The sequence below is a fragment of the Electrona antarctica genome (genome assembly GCF_951216825.1).
Source record: "Electrona antarctica genome assembly, chromosome: 7".
In the NCBI taxonomy this organism is placed as follows: Eukaryota; Metazoa; Chordata; class Actinopteri; order Myctophiformes; family Myctophidae; genus Electrona; species Electrona antarctica.
Genome location: NC_136812.1, coordinates 47,882,880 through 47,903,648, shown reverse-complemented (window position 1 = coordinate 47,903,648; position 20,769 = coordinate 47,882,880). Strand labels below are relative to the sequence as shown.

Sequence of the window (20,769 nt, the reverse complement as noted above, 5' to 3'; positions counted from 1 at the left end):
GTTTACCCAGGCCGCCAAACAAAATCTCCCGCCAAACTGAGGTCACTTTAAAGCAGCACAACATTAATCAGCAAAGTTATGCAAGAAGACAGTCACATCTATAAACAGTTGAGCAGTGCCAGTCTCAAATAGTTTGTTATGAAAACATGTATTTGTATCACAATTCATAACGCTTTCAGAGTATAAACTCTCGTCTGTCGTCTCATAACAACAGTAAAAAACGTTTTGATTGTTTACCAAGATATCTCTAGGCTAGTTAATTTACTGTGGTATAGTACATTTAGTGACCCGGCGAATTATGTGACTATCCGGGGCGCTGTTTTGCTTTACTACTGTGCACAGTGCACACGAAAAGGTTGATGTTGGCGTAATTAAATAAAACTCACCTTTAACCTAGAATACTAACTATTTGGGTAGTTAATTTCCACTCCCAAGTCCCAATGACATTTCCGAAATCGAAGAAACACTGCAACATGAATAGGAGTTGTTAGCCTCGGCCTTAGTCACAGAATACGATAGGTCACCGCTTTCGGCATAACCCCGTCGGCATAACGCGTGTAGTGTAAGTAACCTCGTATTTACATAATCTCGCGCCAGATTCTCGGAAGTGAACCGTGCCCACACGAGAGCAGCGTTTTCGCGCGCTGAGGCTAAGCTCCGGTCACATCCGTGACGGACGGCGATCCGGGCCAATCAGCGGCGGCGAGCGCCTCCAGAGCGGCCAATCGCGAGCCGGGCTCTTTTTTCAGCGGGCGGGGAAACAAAAACTATTGAAGAATCAAGCCCTGTTTAGCCCTCATTGATTCACTCTGCAGACACACACAGAAAGACACGGCGCTTCGTTTACTAACAAACACACCCGAATAAGTTTGTTTTCGCTCCAACCGGCGGGGTTTCTGTTACCTAAAAACGCCAATTTCTCGTTTGCATTCGGAGGAGAAACAGGTAAAGTACTAGTTTTTGTTCGTGTGACAACTTTTTAAAAACACTAGAGTACAACTGACGTTAGCATTGCTGGGCTAACTTGGCAAAGTACTCGCCTCGTTTCTTTTGGGGGAGTTTCCTGCTCAGACTATTAAATGTTTAATAATAATAATAATAACAACGTGAGTTGTCAGTTTTGACCCGGGTTGTTATCTGCGTGGCTCTCTGCTGGACTGGATGAAGGGGGTGTTTCGCGACCGTTTGCGCCTCCTTTCCCAAGTTTTGGTGACAATGAAATGACCTGGGTTTTTGTAGCTCTTTACTTTGGTCACACGACAGCATCGCTTTGTGAACTTCAAATGACGCTCAGACGTTGTGTTTTCAACCGAAAGCCGTCACGTCGACACTGGTTTCCGTTGAAACCCCCGTCGTCGCCCCCGCGTTAAGCTTGTAAACCTAGATATACACTTCGTTGTAGGACGGTGTCGCTCACTGAGAATAAATCTGATCTGCAACAACAAGCCACTTGGATGCTGCCTGCCTGGGTCGGGATGTTTTCGGGCGGGTATTATACGCCGTGGTACGGCGGTGTCGCTTGCTGGAGGGGGAAAAAAGGACAATAACACAGATGTACAAGCGTCACCCTGCTGTGGTGTGTGGTGTTCTGGTCTGATACGTAACCACGTTGCTGTCAATGTCGTGTGGATGTGTGTTGAACTTGATCTGCTGGCTGCCTGCCTGTCAACGTTGTTTGGGTTTGTTTATTTCATGATGCAAAAACGTAAACACTGTTTTCCACAATAATGGGGGAACTAATGAATGCGTGGGGGGGATTCTTTTATGTTTTCTTCTTAACGCGTGTAAGCAAATGGGGCATTGTTTGCGAAATGCAAATCATTAAACTTGACAGAAACACGACGATGCCTCTTTGAAAAGAAAAGTAACTCGAGTTACGGAGTACTCGAGTGAGTTTTTGAAGTCTGAAAATACAAGTGGATTTTACTCTTATTTAACTGTAAATCGGTGCATCCTCGTACCAGCTGAGACCGTCTGCTCAGCTGAGAGAGCATACAAGTATTTAAGTTGATAGACTAAAATTAGCCAAAGAAATAAATGAGAAATTGTGATCATCTTGACTTGTGTGACATTGTTCGTCCTCGGAGCCTCATGTATACTGTATGTCCCATGCGCTGCAGGCAGCATGTTTTATTGTCAGATATTGAAAGCCACATTGTTTGATAGAAGCTCCCTCCTCCCGCCCGGATGTGCTGCCTTGCTTTAAAAGGAGCTGTGGGAGGGGCTTAGACAGCCCAGTTTCCCGCACTGCATTTTAATGGGCTTGTGTTCCTCCCTGCTGCTGATAAGGCTGCTGCCACAACACTCAATAACAAACTGCACCAGTTGTTCTCAAAGTGGGGACCCCAGGGGTCTTTGGCTGACGGGGGCTCCAGAGCGGGGAGGGGGCCCTCCGCAAAATAAATTAGTTACTACTACAGCATTTGAAATCTGTTTTTACCAATTTAAGCCTGTTTATACTTCAGATGTTTGGAAAATAGCTGATGTACAAGCCCACGGCATGTCATGATGAGACATGCGGTGAGCTTGTACATCTGCCATTTTCAATGTTTATTTTTTTAAATGTTAGTCTCCCTGCCACTAAATGTTTTCAGAAGGGGGGGGGGGGGGGGGGGGGGGGGGCGTGGCCAAATGCACATCCTTGTGGTCTTGTTTCCATTCGGGTTCTATGTATTCACTTCCTAAGCATAACAAAAACAAGATTCAATATCATCGCAAAACATAAAACCATGTAGAGAGTAGGAGAGAAGAGAAAGTTCATAAGTCTGCCCGTCCTCCACTCTGACAACTCAATTTGAGAGTACCGGCGTACACTATCATTCGTCCTCTGATGTTTTCCTCCAAGCTCACACATCAGTGTGGTGTGAGCTTGTAGATCGGCTATTTTTGCTCTTCGGCATACGGTGATGTATACAGGGCTGTCGGGGCACAAGTGGTTTAAGAAAACAGTCGGGTGGAAACCTCATTATGTCCAAAAATAGCTAAAGTATGCTTTTGTGTGATCATGTAGGGCAGGGGTTCTCAACGCTTTTGGCTGGGGTCCCCTGGCCATGTCTCTTCGCTTTATTTTATTTGCTTATTGCCTTTATCGATCACAGGTCGGGACTCGAACCCGCTGACACATTACCAGCCTAGGTGCCTGCCCCGCTAGGCCGGGCCCGAGATAAGAGGTTTCTGCCTGGCAACAACAGCGTCCGCAGCAATCTGTTGTGTACCACTGAAGTGTGTGATGTGATAATGACGGGGCGACGGTTTAACGGTCTGGCTCTCGTTACACAGGGCAGCTGCAATGTGGATTCAAGTGCGGACAATGGACGGCAGTCAGACCCACCGGATCGACTCTCTGTCCAAACTCACCAAGGTGGACGAGCTACGCCTCAAGATCTTTGAGCTGTTCAAGGTGGAACCAGAGTTACAGAGGCTCTTCTACCGTGGCAAACAGGTGAGCGTGTGTGTGTGTGTGTGCAACTGTGCATGTGCGCATGTGTGCAGGGGCAAGTAGTAGAAAGATTGTTAATACGAAGATAATCGGTCCCGGTTGGAGCCACTAGGGGCAAAATGGTACACAAATCCTAATGGTCTCCTAAGTGGGCGTGGTTTGCGTTTACCCGACAGATTTGTATTTCAGCCTACTGCTGCACAAAGCAGCATTTTGGCATTGTGACATCGTCAATCAAACTTTTCTTTATTATAGAAAAGCATTTTTTTCACAGGTGTTAATGTGAATGACCTGATTGTGAGTGAATGTTATTGCACTTGCGTCACTGATATGGAGAACAGATGGCAAAATGTCATGATTCCCAAATCAGACCCCATCAACCAATAATGGAAAATTATATTATTGAGCATTGGCACACACTTCATTTAATTTGAATGTCCATACTGATTTCACGTAGGCTACTATATTCAATAATGTGTCCGCCCACTTCATGCAGATACGGGAAGTAAACTGGGGATTGCATGTCTTGCTTTTCGGTCTTTGGTAGAAATGCACTGATATTTGTCATAGCGCGTCGCAGTCCTGCCCCCTTTCTTGAAGACGCTAGAACCAGAAGTGAATTCCTCATTCATTTTCCTCATAGACTTTTCAGAAAATATTAATTTAAAGACTATTACGCCATGGACAAAGCCAACTCGAGTTGTGACACATGACAATAAACACAATGTTTTTCGCTGATCAAATTTGTAAGAAGAAAAACAAAACAAAGTGTTTTATCCTGCCATGTTTTTCTTCTTACAAATTTGATACAAAACATTGTGTTTTACTGTCATTTGTCGTCACAACTCGAGTTGGCTTTGTCCGTGGTGTAAACGTCTTTATATAAATACTTTTTGAAAAGTCTGAGGAAAATGAACGGGGATTTCATTTCTCGTCCTCGGGAGGGGCGGGACTGCGTCTGGATATAACTGGCATTATATCCAAATAAAAATAGTCCCAAAATAGCAGTAGTGTTGAGTAGAGACGATTTGAGTTGGTTCTGTGTTGTTACATTAAGTTGTTATGGTGTGGCTGACAGACAGATAGATACCTGCTGGGAGTGCTTGCCAGTTTACACCACTAGAGGGGGGAGTGGTCTCCACCAAAATACTCATGTATAGGGCACATGTCATAGCCAGGTCACATTAGGGCAGGGCACATGTTTGTTTTATTGATTCTTCCCCCTTGCTGCTTTTTTTTTTTCTTTTTTTTTTCTCATCTTTCTGGAAACAAAACCATGGAGCTTGCCGAAACATGTCATTATGAAACATTTCAGTCAATGTTTTACACCTGTAAACGTGTGACAAAGATAATTCTGATGGCCATTAACAGAAAATATATCGAAGCCACTGTTTAGGACCAACAACTGTCTTGCTCATGTAGATTAATTGAATAATCGAGAAGCAGGCTTTTTTGTGACGTTGGACACAATGATTTGTAATTTTAAACCCACTAACTCTAAGCATACTCCATGTCTAAGCTCAGAATTTGCTTTTGATGTATTTAAAAAAAAAAAATTGTCCAGTATGCATGTGTATCGTGTCATCTCTCCTATACTTCTCACTGTCTCAGTTCATTCCTGATGATATTCCTCGTCTGTTCTCTCAGATGGAGGACGGTCACAGCATGTTTGACTACAGCGTAGGACTTAACGATATTGTGCAGCTACTGGTCAGGCAGCCTGCTGTTGATGTCAAAAATAAGGACAAAGAGGCAGAGCTCTCTGACTCTGACTCGGGCTGCGGCTCCGCCCAGAGCGAGTCCGACAAGAACTCCACCCACGGCGAGGCAGAGAGTCAGGCAGCTGGGACCTCCACCCAGGCCGAAGTCCCAGAGCTCGTTGATCCAGGGTTTGGATTATACAAGGTGAGGTTCCTGGGATGTTGGATGATTTGAATTGGCCTTACATGGCTATAAATTCTTCCCCCCCCTTTTTTTGAGAACACTTGTAGCATGAGGTGAAAACTTAAAACTTGTATTTTCCCTTCCCTGTTTAGATTAATGAGTTTGTGGATGCCAGAGACTTGAACATGGGTGCGTGGTTTGAGGCGCAGATCGTCAATGTTACCAAGGCCCCTGCAACGCCTACAGAGGCCCCTGCAACGCCTACAGAGGCCCCTGCAACGCCTACAGAGGCCCCTGCAACGCCTAAGGAGGAGGAGGATGTTGTGGAAAAAGAGGAAATACACTACCATGTCAAATATGAAGAGTAAGAACATTCCCTGTGACAGCCTGGTGCCTCCCACTATCTGAAATCCAAATCATGACCGTATTGGCCTCTTTATTGTTTATAATTTTCAGATCCGCATTAGTCCTCATCACAGTGAAGGCTATTCTTCCTGCAGCCCAAACAGTCACACTTCACAAGCCTGTGGTCTTGATGTACTTTAATCCCAGTAGTTGACCCATTTTGATAAAATCATCCTCACTAGAGAGGTGTGCATGCATACTGTCGGTGAGGGTAAATCGAGTGGCAAACTGAGTTTAACATTGTTTAATGCAATCGAATCGGACACCTTTTCTGTTTGGATGTATGGGCTGTCAAGGCCAGAAAGTAGTTTTTGCCACTCAGTAGGCGTTCCTGACTTCCTGCATAACTTCCGGGTATGATGATGTCACATGCTCTCTATTGGGAGTGGACATCCACTATGCAGCACCCATGGTCCAGGTATAAGACCACAGCCTTTTTAGGAGAGAACACGGAGAGAACATGAATGAAGCTAAACTTTTGAACGTGACCCTAGACTACAGTTTAACCTGAATAGCCAGTGTGAATAGTCAGAGTGGAGAAATTTTGTTTTTGTCTCAGCAGTTGGCTGTGTTGTTTTCTGCCCTCCTACAAAGGCGCACTTGCATTGGTTTGCTTGCTCGTGCGTAAGAACTGGAGGAACATTGAGTTGAATGATGACATTTTTAACTCCCTGTTTCAGCAGCGAGTACCTCAGCATTCATACACAATTGATACACCTGACTGCAAACATTTAGAAAGCACTTAGTGTGTGTGTGTGTGTTTGTGTTGGTCCGTTTCTTGCATGTGTCTGAATCACTCTGACTTTCTCATGGATTACATTCATACACTAGGCTAGCATTTGGCTTTTTTCTATAGAATGATTTATACTGTACTTGATTTGTGCACCAAAAATGGGTTCATGCGAAGTGCCAAGCAGGGAGGCATTGGTACCCTTAGTCTTTGGTACGACCCGGCTGGGGGATTGTTATGTTGATGCATGTATGAGTTACTGAATGCTGAGGGTCTGTTTGTTTTCTACCCGTAGCTACCCAGAGAATGGGGTGGTGCCGCTGTCGTCAAAGGATGTACGGCCTCGTGCCCGCACCGTCTACCAGTGGCACCAGCTTGAAAAAGGCATGGTGGTAATGGTGAACTACAACCCTGACGAGCCCAAGGACCGTGGCTACTGGTACGACGCCGAGATCCAGAGGAAGAGAGAGACGCGAACCGTACATGAGATCTACGCCAAGATCCTGCTGGGGTGAGAACTCTAGATGATTGAGGTTTAGATATTGCCGGAATATGAACTCTACTGTTTTTTATTTATTTATCTATGCATCCAACGATGCAAACGTGGGATTGGCTAGGGGGCACAGTTTGTTGACAAGCCTCACTGCATTCGGGAAGAAGCTGTTACGCGTCCTGCTCGTACTAACTTCGTATGGGCTCCGATTTCTGTTGACTGCTCAGTGCTCCGAGCACAAGTCCAACACTAAAGTGTTGTGCAGTGCAGTGTCGTGCCGACATCTCTGGGAGAGGCAGGGCAGAACAACTCTGAATCTCAGTTCATGAACCTTAACACACAGACTAGTTTATTGATTTAGTCTTTGCCTGCCGAACCTGACTTTCCCCGATTTTGTTTTATTGGGCGATTTTGATAACTAATGAGACATTGTGACACGTCACACGTTTGTATCATGTGACCGGAAAAAGTCTCACTTGCCTCTGGGGGCCGCTGGGTAATCTCCCCACCATGGAATGCTATGGACAATGGCTGCATGCTATGGGCTGTGTTCCTTTATGAGCGGTGCCTCTGCTCCATTACGGAGCTACTGTATGTGTGTCCCTATGTATGTGTACGCGACGGGTCCCTGTACGCGTCCCAGCACGGAAAGCTGCAACACGATAACTCATTTCTCGACTGTTTTGGACACGGGAAGGCTCGCCGGAACAGGGCCGGCCCCCTGGGTTCGTTCCTGGGGGTCTGGATGTTGCGGGGACCCGTACAGTTGCACCGCTCACTTCACACGGGTGTGATTTTTTTTTTCCCCCCCTCCTATTGGCCAATCGTGGATTATTTTCCGACATTAGGACATTCGATCACGAGCTTGTATATCTTCTATTTATTTAAATGATAGTTTTAGGATAATTTTAGAATTTGCCAAATACCTCCTGGATCAAGTGTTTCCCCCACTGTTCTTATTGGTATTCTGTCCCACCACATATGGCATGTGGCATCTGTTGTCGTTGATGCTGGTGATTCTCTGAACGACTGCAAGATCATCTGACCCTGATTCTATTGTATTTGTTGTAGTGATGCTGGTGATTCTCTGAACGACTGCAAGATCATGTTTCTGACGGAGATTTACAAAATAGAAGAGCCTGGCGCCACGGACGGCTCTGCAGACGGCTCCGACAGTCCAATGAAACGTAAGCCTATATATCGTAACAACATGATACTTTATTTAAAGTCCAGTCCACACCAATGCAACTAATTGCAACCATTATCCCCTATGGCAGTTGAAAGGAGTTGCATTGGTGTGGTCTGGCCTTTAAAGCAATGCTTAATGAGAAGCATCCTTGTGTAAGTGGTTCTGATGGCTGATTTCTTGTGCTTAATCTGTATATGACCTGTATAAATGTTGTCCCCCCCCCCCCCCCCCCCGCTTCCAGGATCAAACGGACCCGAGTGCAAGCACTGTAAGGACAACCCCACTAAGGACTGTCGCTGGTGTAATTGCCACGCGTGCGGCATCAAGCAGGACCCTGACAAACAGCTTCTGTGTGACGAATGCGACATGGCCTTCCACATTTACTGCCTGGACCCCCCTCTCACCTCCATACCCAGCGATGACGACTGGTGCGTTGAGGACTGATTTGAACCCTAGCGTCGCCATTCTGTTGTGAACACGTCAAAGAATTAGGCATTATGTGTCAATTCCACGACCGCATATATCGGTATCGGAAATGAGGAGTTGGTCAATATCGGGATATCTGCTTGAAAGTAAATATCTGACATCCCTACTTGGGATTCCAACTAATCATTTGACTGTGGACAAATGTCAATGTTGGGTTGTTGCAGGTATTGTCCTGGTTGCCGTAACGATTCCAGTGAGGTGGTACGGGCTGGAGAGAAGCTGAAAGATAGCAAGAAGAAGTCAAAGATGGCGTCTGCCAACTCCACCACCACAAGAGACTGGGGAAAGGTGAGTGGTTTGTCGCCATACTGAATGACATTGCCGCTCTTCAAGCTCACAGCGTGTCATCGTGAGCCACGTTGTGAGCTTGTAGATTCACCATCTTTATTTTCATGCAACACTATATCGTCTGTCGTGTGGAAACCTCATATTTCCTAAACTTTTACTTTTTAATTCAAATCTAGCAAACACGATCTACAAACTTATAGATCTGCTACATATGACACTTATGATCAAGTAGGTCAGTAATTTACAAAAAAATCACACTTGTTTGAAGTGAGGGTGCCCTTATCATCGTACATCATCCATTCATTGTCAAAGGGATGTAGGACAAAAATTGTCGCTTTTGCTCGTCCACATATGACATTAATTTTCCATTCATTGTCGATGGGAATTTAATGTTTGTGTAAAATGAAAATCGACACTAGCTGAATATAGGAGGGGCTAGCGCTCCTCACAAAACACAAAGTAAAATAAAGGGAAAAAAGTAAAGACGTTTCTGTCTGACGGCATCCATATTGGTGTGATAAAAAGCAACTAACTCTGGCTCTCGGTGTGTGTGTGTGTGTGTGTGTGTGTGTGTGTCTCTCTCCAGGGCATGGCATGTGTTGGCCGTACCAAGCAGTGCACCATCGTCCCGTCCAACCACTACGGCCCGGTCCCTGGAGTCCCTGTGGGCTCTCAGTGGAAGTTCAGAGTGCAGGTCAGCGCTTAAATGGCCTTTTAATGTATTTGTTTGACAGAATAGAATGTTTTCAGTCGTCTATTTATTCTGAACAACTTTTTGGTAGAACTTTTTTCTGTTGATGGTAAGGAAGCAGGTTTCAAGACGAATCTATTCAAAAGCAACAGAACTTTTGCAAACGGTACAGAGGTGCAGTTATGCAATAATGCTTAAAAGGATAACACAAGCTATGAGGGCTTGTTTCCAAAGTCAAAGTCGTACGATTAGTCACACACGTTACCGCAGTGAAATTTGTTCTCTGCATTTGATCCATCTCTTGGAGCGGTGAGCCACAGCGTGCACCGCACTCAGGAATCATTAGTTGATTTGACCCCCAATCCAACCCCATTTTACAGTCTTTGGTATGACCCGGCCGGGGATCGAACCCCCGACCTCCCAGTTTCAGGGCGGACACTCTAACCACAAGGCCACTATCCGGTCCAGTATATTTACAGAAAAACATTGGGGGTAATTTATATTGGCAAGCTAGAAGACTTCCAGGTCTAGTTGAAATTAGCAGGTGCTCTTTTATGGTGGTTTTGAAGGAGGACGGAGTCAAACTTTTCGACGATGGCTATTGTTAGGCCATTCCACATTTTGCTGGCATATTGGTAGAATTAATTCATCCCCATATTTGTGCTAAATCTTTTTTTTAAAGTAGTCAACCGGGTACATGGGCACTGGTCCCTTGAGGTTGGGTATGGTGATTTGATGGCTGTCATTTGGTGACATGGAGTGTGTTTGTGTGTAGGTGAGTGAATCTGGCGCGCACAGACCACACGTGGCAGGAATCCATGGAAGAAGCACAGATGGCGCCTTCTCTCTGGTCCTGGCAGGAGGATATGAGGATGATGTGGTACGTACTACACACTTTCTTTTCTTTTTTCACTTTTATAAAATATTGGTAGCAGTAGTTGGTTGAACTATCAACTACAAGGGCCCTATGGCAGTGCTTCTCAAACCTTTTCAAGTCAACGACCCCCATAATGTTTATGGCTATGGTTGGTCCACTGCAAGTTAGACCCTGGTCCTGGTGTCAGGTAGGACACCTACTGACTGACAGGCAGTACTGCATGAAGACAGAACTGTATACATCTGGGACCCCCGGATTTGATTGCAGAATCCCTATTCTGGGGTAAAAAATAGTTTCGGTTTAGAGGGAAAAGGAAACTGAGCAAGCATACATATAGGGCCCTGGGTGACCCCAGTCATTTAAGTATATACTTTAGTTTTGTTTTATTTCGGTCCATTCTTTTTTTTTTTCAGTCTCAAGCCATGTACATAGTAACAACAAACAAACAAGAAATCAACCCATAAACTGAAAAGGTGTATGCTGAATTTATAGCTTCCGGCCTACCTTTTTTCACTATATAACATACATAAAACGGAAACGATACCAAAAACGAAGACAAATGTGGATGTTTCACATTCTAGTAATATTCGAGATTTTCCAGAATATTTAGAAGACTTAAACAAAACACTGTTCTAAGAAGGTATACTGCCCTACAAAGCCAAAGTGCATACAAGAAAGAAATTGGCCGATAATGGGTTTAAAAGTTTCAACTGGTCAGCCAAATGAGATATCGGCAAATAAGTGATAATTTATAGATTCTTTTATATTTATCTACTAGTATATTATCTTTAAAACAAAGTTCGAGCTACTGATTTATAAGAATTTGTAGAATCTTCCCAAGGTCTTAATGGGTTAACTACACTCTGTCCAAGCAACCCATGCTTTGTATTTATCCATTTGTATTTAGTGGTGTTCTGTCAGTAATATTGCCAACTGTGTTTTTAGGACGACGGTAACGAGTTCACGTACACTGGATCAGGGGGACGAGATCTGTCCGGGAACAAGAGGACAGCCGAGCAGTCATGTGATCAGAAACTCACCAACATGAACAGGTCTGTTGACCACTTGAACCCTAGCCGTACCTACTCTGGGACGACCATTCTGCAAAGAATTGTAGATTTTAAATTGCAAGCTGATTTATGTGCTTTGTGAGCTTGTAGATCGTCTGATCTTTGTTTTGATATTTGAGACGAGTAAAGGATATTTAGTGTAAACGGAAAAGCGGGAACTAGTGTTGACCTCAGTGTTTCTAGCTCTGTGCATAACTGTAGTCCCGGGTTTCCAGAATTTCAATTTCCGAAATTTTGTTTTTTTCTTTGCTCGGCAGCAGAGAGATTTGAAGTTTGAACCATAACACATGATGGTGCCATGTGTCTGGTTCACATCGGCTGCAGAGCCAATCAAACGAAGCTATGCCATCTTAATTTTGGCCACTTTATCCATTAATATGATGGCTATTCAAAAATGTATCAAAGTTCACAGGGCCTCACTTTGTTATTTGCTATTTTGAAAGTGAACACATTTCCTCTGGGGAAAATGAAGGCCCATGGCATCCTATTAGAAGAACATTCTAATGCATGATGGCCGTGATTATTATTTTTCATTTTTAATATATAGTGAAATACCCCTTTAATCAAATCTAATATTGATTTGATTCATGGATATCAGTTTGTAGATGGAGGAATGATCATTGTGCAATGTTTATTCAAAAGGGCTGAACTGAATATACAGGGAATTACAATGTTGACTTTTGTGCCAGAGGACTGAACGGTTTTGCCTTGGGTAAATTCAACTTGGCTTTCAGGTGTCTGCTCATGATTGTTAATATAATGTTGAAGCCACCCCTGCCTGCCCCTGTCTTAAGCAGATCATAATTGGTGTGCCACTTTACAAAGAAATCGGAAATTAATAATACATGAATCACAGTTCCTTCATGTGATGCAAATACCGGTATGTTAGACGTTCTAGAAATTCTGTTTGTCAGACTGTAGAGCTTGAGTAAACGAGATATAGTGCGGACACAGTCCTTGTCTGTTGTGCTTTGAATATGCTTTACATGCGAGTATCTCACCGCGGTCATCTCTCTTGACAGGGCGCTGGCAATCAACTGCAACGCCTCAGCGAACGATAAAGATGGAGCCGAGGCCAAGAACTGGAAAGGAGGGAAACCGGTCAGGGTGATTCGCAGCTCCAAGGGCCGCAAACACAGCAAATACAGCCCAGAGGAAGGAAACCGATATGATGGAATCTACAAGGTATATTATTTTATATATTTTGACAGCATTTTGAACCAGTAGTCAAAACAACCTTTCATTCTATAATTAATTTCAATTTGTAAATGGCACATGATTAGATTCTTTTTCCCTTTTTTTTTTATTTTATTTGACACAGATCAAATTTGATAAGCTTTCTACGGAATATATCATTTTACCTCATCTCTGTGCAAGGGCTTCCAAACTTATCAAGCTGTGATTTCCCCCCCCCCCCCCCCCACAATTTTGTCTTAGAAGTAATTTAATTGTAACTTCAGAAATGTGTATACACATATACAGTATGTTTGCTTGTCTACTGTTGAGTGAGAAAGCAATGTTGCACATGAAGCTAAGGGACTCTCCCCAAAATCATCTGGGGACCCCTGTTGGGGAACCACTGTCTCTCTCTGTGAACACCTGCATTGTTTGACTGCCAGGTGGTGAAGTACTGGCCAGAGACGGGCAAGTCTGGCTTCCTGGTGTGGCGTTATCTCCTGAAACGCGATGACGATGAACCGGCACCGTGGACCAGAGATGGCAAGGAGCGCATCAAGAAACTGGGTCTCACCATGCAGGTAGAGAGACAACCGACTATCCAGCCTTCGTCAGTGTGATAGCCGAAAGTAATGTTCAGGGATGGGATTTAACTTTATTCCATGACTTCATCTTTCCAGTATCCTGAGGGTTACCTGGAGGCCCAGGCAGCCAAGGAGAAAGAGAAGGAGAAAGAGAAGGAGAACAAGAACGAATCAGAGGAGGAGGAAGAGGAGAAGACGCCCACTAAGGGGAAGAGGAAGAGGGCATCCAAGGGCCGTGGTGAGTTCTCAACAACAATCGCTCACAACTCTATTCTGTAGGAATGATCTCTTTTAAAGAAATCAAAAGAAAATTGACGGGGGCGTGGTGGCACAGTTGGTAGTGGTGTCGCGTCACAGCTAGAAGGTCCTGGGTTCGATTCCCGCTCGTGATGCTGTGGGTGCTGGTGGCGTGTTTCCTCCTCCGTGTCATCATTGCCCATACCCGAGGCGGCGTTGGCGAAAGGGCCTTTCTGTGTGGAGTTTGCATTTCTCAAGGACACTTCGACACTAACTCTGGGGGAGCCCGCGTTCGAACTGGCAACCATGCGGTTACCATCCGGCCACTCTACCCCTGAGCCACTGAGCTGTTATTTAGACAGATGCCAGGTTCATTGGTTGACCTGGCGTCCTATAGTTTCTATATATAGTTTTAATGTTCATATATTGATATTATAATGTTGAGACTGATAGGTTCTTGGTTTATCTATAATCCTCGTGTTTTCCTTGCTTACTGTAAATTACTAATCGTTTTCAATTTTCATATTCTTTTAATGGAAAATGTATTTTCCTGTCTGTCGTTCAGACTCGGCCAAGTCGTCTCCAGTGAAGGGAACTCCTAAGAAGATGAAGGTTGAGGTTTACAAGCTGACCAGGGAACAGAAGGGCTTTATCGGAGAGGATGAAGGCAATAGGAAGCTGTGGGATGAAGCCATGACCTCGCTGTCACTAGGACCGGTAATGATCACCTATTTACTGCAAGACTTAGCTGAATGCACTGAGAGTGAGAGCCGCCACCGACCGCTGAATGGAACAACAAGACCGATGCTATCCGATGGTAGCTCGGCCAGCTTTAGACACTTCCCTACAACCTGTGACCTAATGCGACAGTGAAGTGTACCCACCGCCCAATCGACAGCATATTAACAGGCGCTAAATATTACTACATTTACTCTGCTACAAGTAACGCTTAATGGAATCCTTGAATTTGGCCTTAGATCAACATTGTGAACAAAATCCAGCCACTAACTAACCAAATGATTCCACTGCTTGTTGCTCTTCAGGTGACAACCTGGTTTCTGACACTATTGACCGGTTTAGAGACTAATGATTAATCCTTTGTGCAGAAATTCGTGAACAAGGTTGAAGAGACGTTCCTGTGCATCTGCTGCCAAGAGGTGGTTTTCCAGCCCATCACCACAGAATGCCAACACAATGTCTGCAGGGTAAGTTAAGCTCCACTACTGCCGCACCTGCACTTGCTTGTGATTACTCATCATTTGACTTGTAAATCTCAGAACTTGCAGACCGATACTAGATTTGATGCCTAACCAGATCTTTTTAGTGATGGTTCTGTCAAATGAAACTATATTTTAAAAGCCTTAAGACCTGAGGCTGATTCTACAAATGCCAGATGTTTTTTTTATTTTATTCCAAAATGGCAGATGTACAAGCTTTAAGTGTTTGTTGAAGTGATGTATACTAAAAGATCCAACTGTGTGTTTATTCCAGGAGTGCCTTAAGAGGTCATTTAATGCGGATGTATTCACCTGCCCAGCCTGCAGGCACGACTTGGGCAAGAATTACTCCATGGCCATAAACAAACCCCTGCAAGCCATCTTAAATCAGTTTTTCCCCGGTTACAGCAGCGGACGATGATTTTTTTTTGTTGTACCCAGCCAGCCCTCTCAACGAGGGACACTCAATGAACTGAATTCAGAATGTTCAGTAACAACAAAGAATCAGTTTCTCTTAATATATTTTTGTATGATTTCTTTTTTTGTTTGTCGAGTTTATATGCCACCCCTTGTTCACTTTAGATCCGGTTTTGCCATGGAGCGTAGTTTGTTGTTGAAAATGCTTTTGTACATTTTAACTGTCCTCCTGTTGCAATTTCCGAAGCAATTTAATCCCACTTGTTCTTAAATATTGTGTTCAATTTCATTTACAAATGCAAATGTAGTCGTACTATACAATGAAGGTTACTGGTGACCAAATCCCTCCATTTCTTTAGTTTGTATTTTTTTTGGGGGGTAAAACCCAACACGCCTTAAAATTACATACTTTTATTTCTGCAGTACACAGGGTGATAAGTTTAGAATGTGGAATGCCCCTGCCATTAGTGTGTCCTACAGTGACACTGTCATTGTCAATGATGTATTTCCTGTATGGATACATTGATCTGAAAGTGTCAGCATTACATTTTCATGCTCCGTTTTGGCATTGGTTAAGATGCATTTTATATGCCGTTATATAATGTTTCATATCTCGATTGTTAATTTTTGATACAACTGCAGTTCTTTTTCCATGTTTGTTTTGTTTTTCTCTCAAACTATAAAGTCCTCTGTAACAAGAACTGCCACCTAGGTGCTCTCTCTGGTGCCGCATATGGGGAAAGAAATGCAACTGCAGACCAGTATTTTAATAATTGAGACTAGACGAAGCATCCGATTGTACAATACTTAATAGGAGTAGTTCACCCCCAAAAACATTACTTAATTTCTATCAATCGCACACCACATGAAGCATCAAATTCATGGAGTTTGTCAGTCCTAAAACAATAATTTGATGCCCAGGTCATCGATCAAACTCCATGAATTCATGGCTTCATGGGGTGTGTAATTAATGGAAAAGAAGATTTATTTTTTTGGGTGAAGTACTCCTTAAGTTTCTGTCATCAGGGAGGGGTGTATTCTGTAAAATGTTTTTGACTCATTCATCCTTTGATAATTTGTTTGTGGCGGTGGGCTCTAATGTTTTATGTATTTTTAGAATATTGATTTTCTGTTTTTATGGTTTATAAAATGGTTCATTAAAATCTAGGATATATGATCCTGTTGCTGCCTCCTGTACCATTAGTTGGAACACTTGTTTATTTTTGTTGTCTAATCGCCCCCCCTTTTTTTTTTTTTTTTTTACACACACACACACACACACGCACACACAGGCCTTTAACACTTAACTGCTGTATAAGCAAATGGCTTTTGATATAAGCAAAACCCGAGGGTAATGTAGAAGTCCCTTATATTTAGCTGTGTAGATCTTGTCCCTTCACAGGCAAATATATTTGAATATTGGAAAATGTGTACTTGTTTTAATGCGTATTATACTTCTGTTCATAATACATTATTGCTATTGTTTGGTTTCTGGTCCTTGGGTCTTTTGGGCTTTTACGTTATCTGTCACACATGTCTAACCTCAGTAACAGGTGTGCATATGTAAGCTACACACAAACCTCAGTGCAGTTATTTCACACGACACATTTGTGCACACAGTCCTTGCCGTTCAACACCAGATGTATTTTCAACAAATTATTTCACTCCCGTTTAAGAGCTGTTCATGATTTGGAACATTTAGTCAAAGTCGGGCTGAACTCAAGCATACGCTACGTGAGGAACTGATGATGAAATACAAGAGAGTTGTGTGTAGAATATTCCACCTCACACAAGCACTTTCCAAATGACTCGGGCACATCGTTATCTTTGACCAGTTGGAATGCTAAAAACACAGTGCTCAGACATAGACCCAATGGACTGTCGCTATAAAGCTCCCCTTGTGCGTTAAATGAATGCCAGTGGCTGCAGATATTAGTAATACCTCATTTTACAAAGATTTGCATAGACTGGAAAATGTATTTTCTTGTATATTTTTTTTTTGTTAATTTTAGTTTCATATGTAGTCCTGCCTGGCTGCCTACAGTTCTTTTTTGCACATGTTCATGTGCAAAGGTTGTCTATACATATTCAGTCTTTTATACAATAAAGATTTAAACCCAAGTATTTGCCTCTTTTTGTATTATGACAATTGGAATATTTTTGTACAGTATGTTGCTGCACTCGAAGTTTGTTTTCAGATATTGCTTTTCCATAAGGACATGATGGTAATTTTTTTTTTGGAGGTGTTGCTTCTGCCTATTTGGATAGTAGAGAGGTGAGGAGTGACATGCAGCAAAGCCTGCCAGGTTCGTGAAATCGAACCAGCGACTAGACCATTGGCGACCCATGATGATGATGCCCGCTTTTGTGAGTGTCCACTGAATTCATTTATATTGAATTTGTTATTGTATTTTTTTCTTTCTGTAAATTATTGCCCTGCTAAGCCTACTTCATTATACAAGAGTGTCGCACAACCTATTGAAAGTACCAGATCGACAAGTTATGGTAGCCTAAAGGCTCATTCATAGTCTGGATTTTTGGTGGTGAGGTGACCACCGGAGCTGAAATAACGCAGAAAACCCAGACTACGAATAACACTAACTCAACCATGATTCTATGGTTAGGGGTGGGAATTGATCAGACTATTTAACCCTCCAGGGTCTAACCAGTCATCTAGTAAGAGAGTGGCGACACTCGCGTTGACTCCCATTGTAACAATGGAATGCGGAAGTGCTCATTCTATCTCAATGGGATAGTTCCAATGTTTGGAACTACAGTGCCCCGCTTTGCAGCGAGATCAAAGTGTGTCGCCACTCTCTTACTAGATTACTCTGGGTCTAACTATGCATATTTCCCATGGAAAGAACCAATGTATTATTTATGTATATAAACTGTTGTGCAAATAACATAAATCAAATTAGACTGGATGTTATTTTACTTACTAAATAACTAAATAGATAACTATCTAAGCATGCCTCTGTGTAGCTTGTTTAAAAATATATTTCACTACTTGGTGCTCAAACCAGCAAACATTCCAGTGACAATTAAGATGATCTTTGTTGTTACATTTGTTACATTTGTACCAACAATGTTGTACATGAGAGTAAGTTAATTTTTTTAATCCAATATTCAGCCCATCTGAGGTATTGTGGGTTTATTATTATTATGCAAATGTATGTGTGTGTGTGTGTGTGTGTGTGTGTGTGTGTGTGTGTGTGTGTGTGTGTGTGTGTGTGTGTGTGTGTGTGTGTGTGTGTGTCATACGTGTGTACGTGCGAGCAAACACACAGTCAAGTATGGGCATCTGCGACGCGCTCATTGGCTCATCTCTCTGTCCGTCAGGCAAACGAGCCAACGAGCAGCCCAGGATCCTCTCCAGGGGAGTGACCGATGAATGACCACCCAATAGGCGAGGCGAACGCCTTCATGGCAAACCTCCAAGAAGTGGGGCGTGACTTTAGTGACGTGAGCCGCGGCCCCGTAGTACGTACGGCCGGGGGGGGAGAAATAGCAGATCTACAAGCTCACAGCGCGTCACGTCCGTGACGTACGGTGAGCTTGTAGATCTGCTATTCTCTGCCGCGAGACACCGTCGTACGGACGAAGTGTTGTGATCAGGCTTTACGCTAACGGGAGCTAACAGCGAAGAAATCGATACAAGTGGATTGTATTTTAACGAAAACCGAAAAACTGAATCTATTCGGGAGAAAAATAAAGACAGAACCCCGTTTGTTATCCGCAGGAGGTAATAATTTAAACATTTATTTTATGTCATGTGTGCACGGCTGTGTTCCTCCTACGCTGTTCCTCCGTTTTGTCGTGCTATTTAAATGTCGGTCGTCGGCGCTGTTTTGTTGACTTTTAACGCAGGGACGGGGGGCTGGCCGGTCGGGCTGCTAAGCTAGCCGAGAAGCCTGAGCTAAGTGGCTAACGCTATCTCTGTAATAAAACTGTCGGTTGGACACCCGCGGCGCGGGGTTGCACATTATAACCAGTTTCACAATGGTATATAATCATATTTTCACGTTCTACGTGCATTGTGCTGTTTGTTTGCAAGCTGGGGAAGTCGCTATTTTATTTGCTAAAACGAAAAAGAAAACAGAAGGCTAGTTTACTGTTGCTTCCACTATGAGCTCATATGTCACAAGCTGTTCTTCCAGCTCAGCCACTTAAAACGGCAGCCGTTTGATCAAAAATGAATAGAATTGCATATTTATACGACAATAAAATAAAGAACAATTAGGCACATTTGCTGTGCGACACGTAATTGTTTTGTCTTAGCAGACATTGAAGTATTGTTAGCTTTAAGTTGGCTGCCCACTGTGCCTGCTGCGGAAAGTAGAGACAATCCGACTAATTAAAACGGTCACCAGTAATTGTAAAATGCACAGCCTCACATCACGCAGACATGGATTTAATTATAATGTTGTCAAGTTGGTCAGTTTTCCTGTGCTGTTGTTGTTATGCTATGGTGTGTGTCTGTGTATACACTAGTATAGCAGGGCCCATCTGGAGTGAGAAGGCCCCGTATTGTTTTGGTCGGACAGCTGAGGGGGTTCAAGATCATGTGGACACTTTGATTCTTTTCGCAATAGTTGTATTGTTTTTTTATTAGTTTGAAGACGGTTATGTAGGCAACGTGGCCCCATATCTCATACCTCCATGCTCTTAAGTATTAGATATAAGTGTCAGTCCCTGGATAATTGGTTGGTCTCATTCATTACACTTAGCCCAAACATTTAGACTCTCGTAGAGGTTTTTTTCGATTCTGACGAATCTCTATTCGTCAGAATCGAAAAAACCCTCTACGAGAGTCTAAATGTTTGGGCTACATTACACTGCACTTGAGAATTGTTTTTCCAATTACAAAGTGAAAGGGGTATCAAAAAGAAAAGCTTCCGACATTGGGAAAGACTGCTGGAAATGAAAGTAAAACCAACCCACGGGAGGTTGTTGGAGTTCAGATGCTGTTAGATATATGTATTTACTACATAATAGCCCTTTTTTACTACCAGATGATGTATTCATTCACCACCTGTAATATTATTCCACTGTTTTGCACGTATATGGTGAATATAACATGATTTATTAGACCGTAGTTATATTTTTAGTATAGATAAGATGCATGCTTTCAAGGAGGGTCTTATTTAACTTATTTCCTATGCAAAACACCAACTTCACTGTCTGAAACTGCATTGCCTTGGAGGCAGTGTGATGGTATTGGTAGAATAAGAATAACTTCTCTCGCATGTATGTGTCCAACTGTCTTATGTTTATTTATTTTGTAGTTTTACAATGTAGGTGGTGGTTCTGTTTTCTGTGTGCTTACATAGCTCATGTTACACAAAATTATTTACAGAATGATGACATCTTGCGTGAGGCTGTTCATATGGGTGAATGCCTTCTGTAGTTATTTCAAACAGCAAACAAACCAATCGGCTCATTTATAATGTAAAGTGTAAATATACAGTTCAGTGTCTCTCAGTTGTACAAACATTGGATTTCAAGTAGATATACAATTTTTAGATTTTTAGCGTACAGTTCCTCATGGCATTTGTGATACTTGGTAGAGTAACAGAAGTTTTG

At 43.0% G+C, this 20,769-nt stretch overlaps 2 protein-coding genes across 10 annotated transcripts in view; both read left to right on the top strand.

The window, feature by feature from the left end:
- The first annotated feature begins 788 nt into the window (after positions 1–788).
- On the top strand, positions 789–16,365 carry uhrf1 (ubiquitin-like with PHD and ring finger domains 1). Of its 2 annotated transcripts, none has more exons than XM_079505805.1 (17): positions 789–945; positions 3,280–3,442; positions 5,087–5,344; positions 5,476–5,687; positions 6,754–6,969; positions 8,023–8,138; positions 8,382–8,568; positions 8,791–8,914; positions 9,501–9,608; positions 10,381–10,485; positions 11,428–11,534; positions 12,575–12,737; positions 13,172–13,309; positions 13,409–13,550; positions 14,115–14,266; positions 14,656–14,754; positions 15,041–16,365. In XM_079505805.1, the coding sequence occupies exons 2-17, from the start codon at positions 3,290–3,292 to the stop codon at positions 15,185–15,187; spliced, it is 2,427 nt and encodes an 808-aa protein (XP_079361931.1). In that variant the 5' UTR covers positions 789–945; positions 3,280–3,289; the 3' UTR covers positions 15,188–16,365. The 2 variants fall into 2 exon arrangements, with proteins under 2 accessions (XP_079361931.1, XP_079361932.1); XM_079505806.1 differs by having other exon boundaries at positions 791–945; positions 3,285–3,442.
- Positions 16,366–18,790: 2,425 nt separating this feature from the next.
- kdm4b (lysine (K)-specific demethylase 4B) overlaps positions 18,791–20,769 on the top strand; it is a 77,989-nt gene continuing 76,010 nt past the window's right edge. For all 8 annotated transcript variants that reach the window (XM_079506651.1, XM_079506649.1, XM_079506652.1 and 5 more), the window contains exon 1: positions 18,791–18,928. The gene's annotated coding sequence lies outside the window, so the exon portion shown is untranslated. The remainder of the gene's footprint in view (positions 18,929–20,769) is intronic.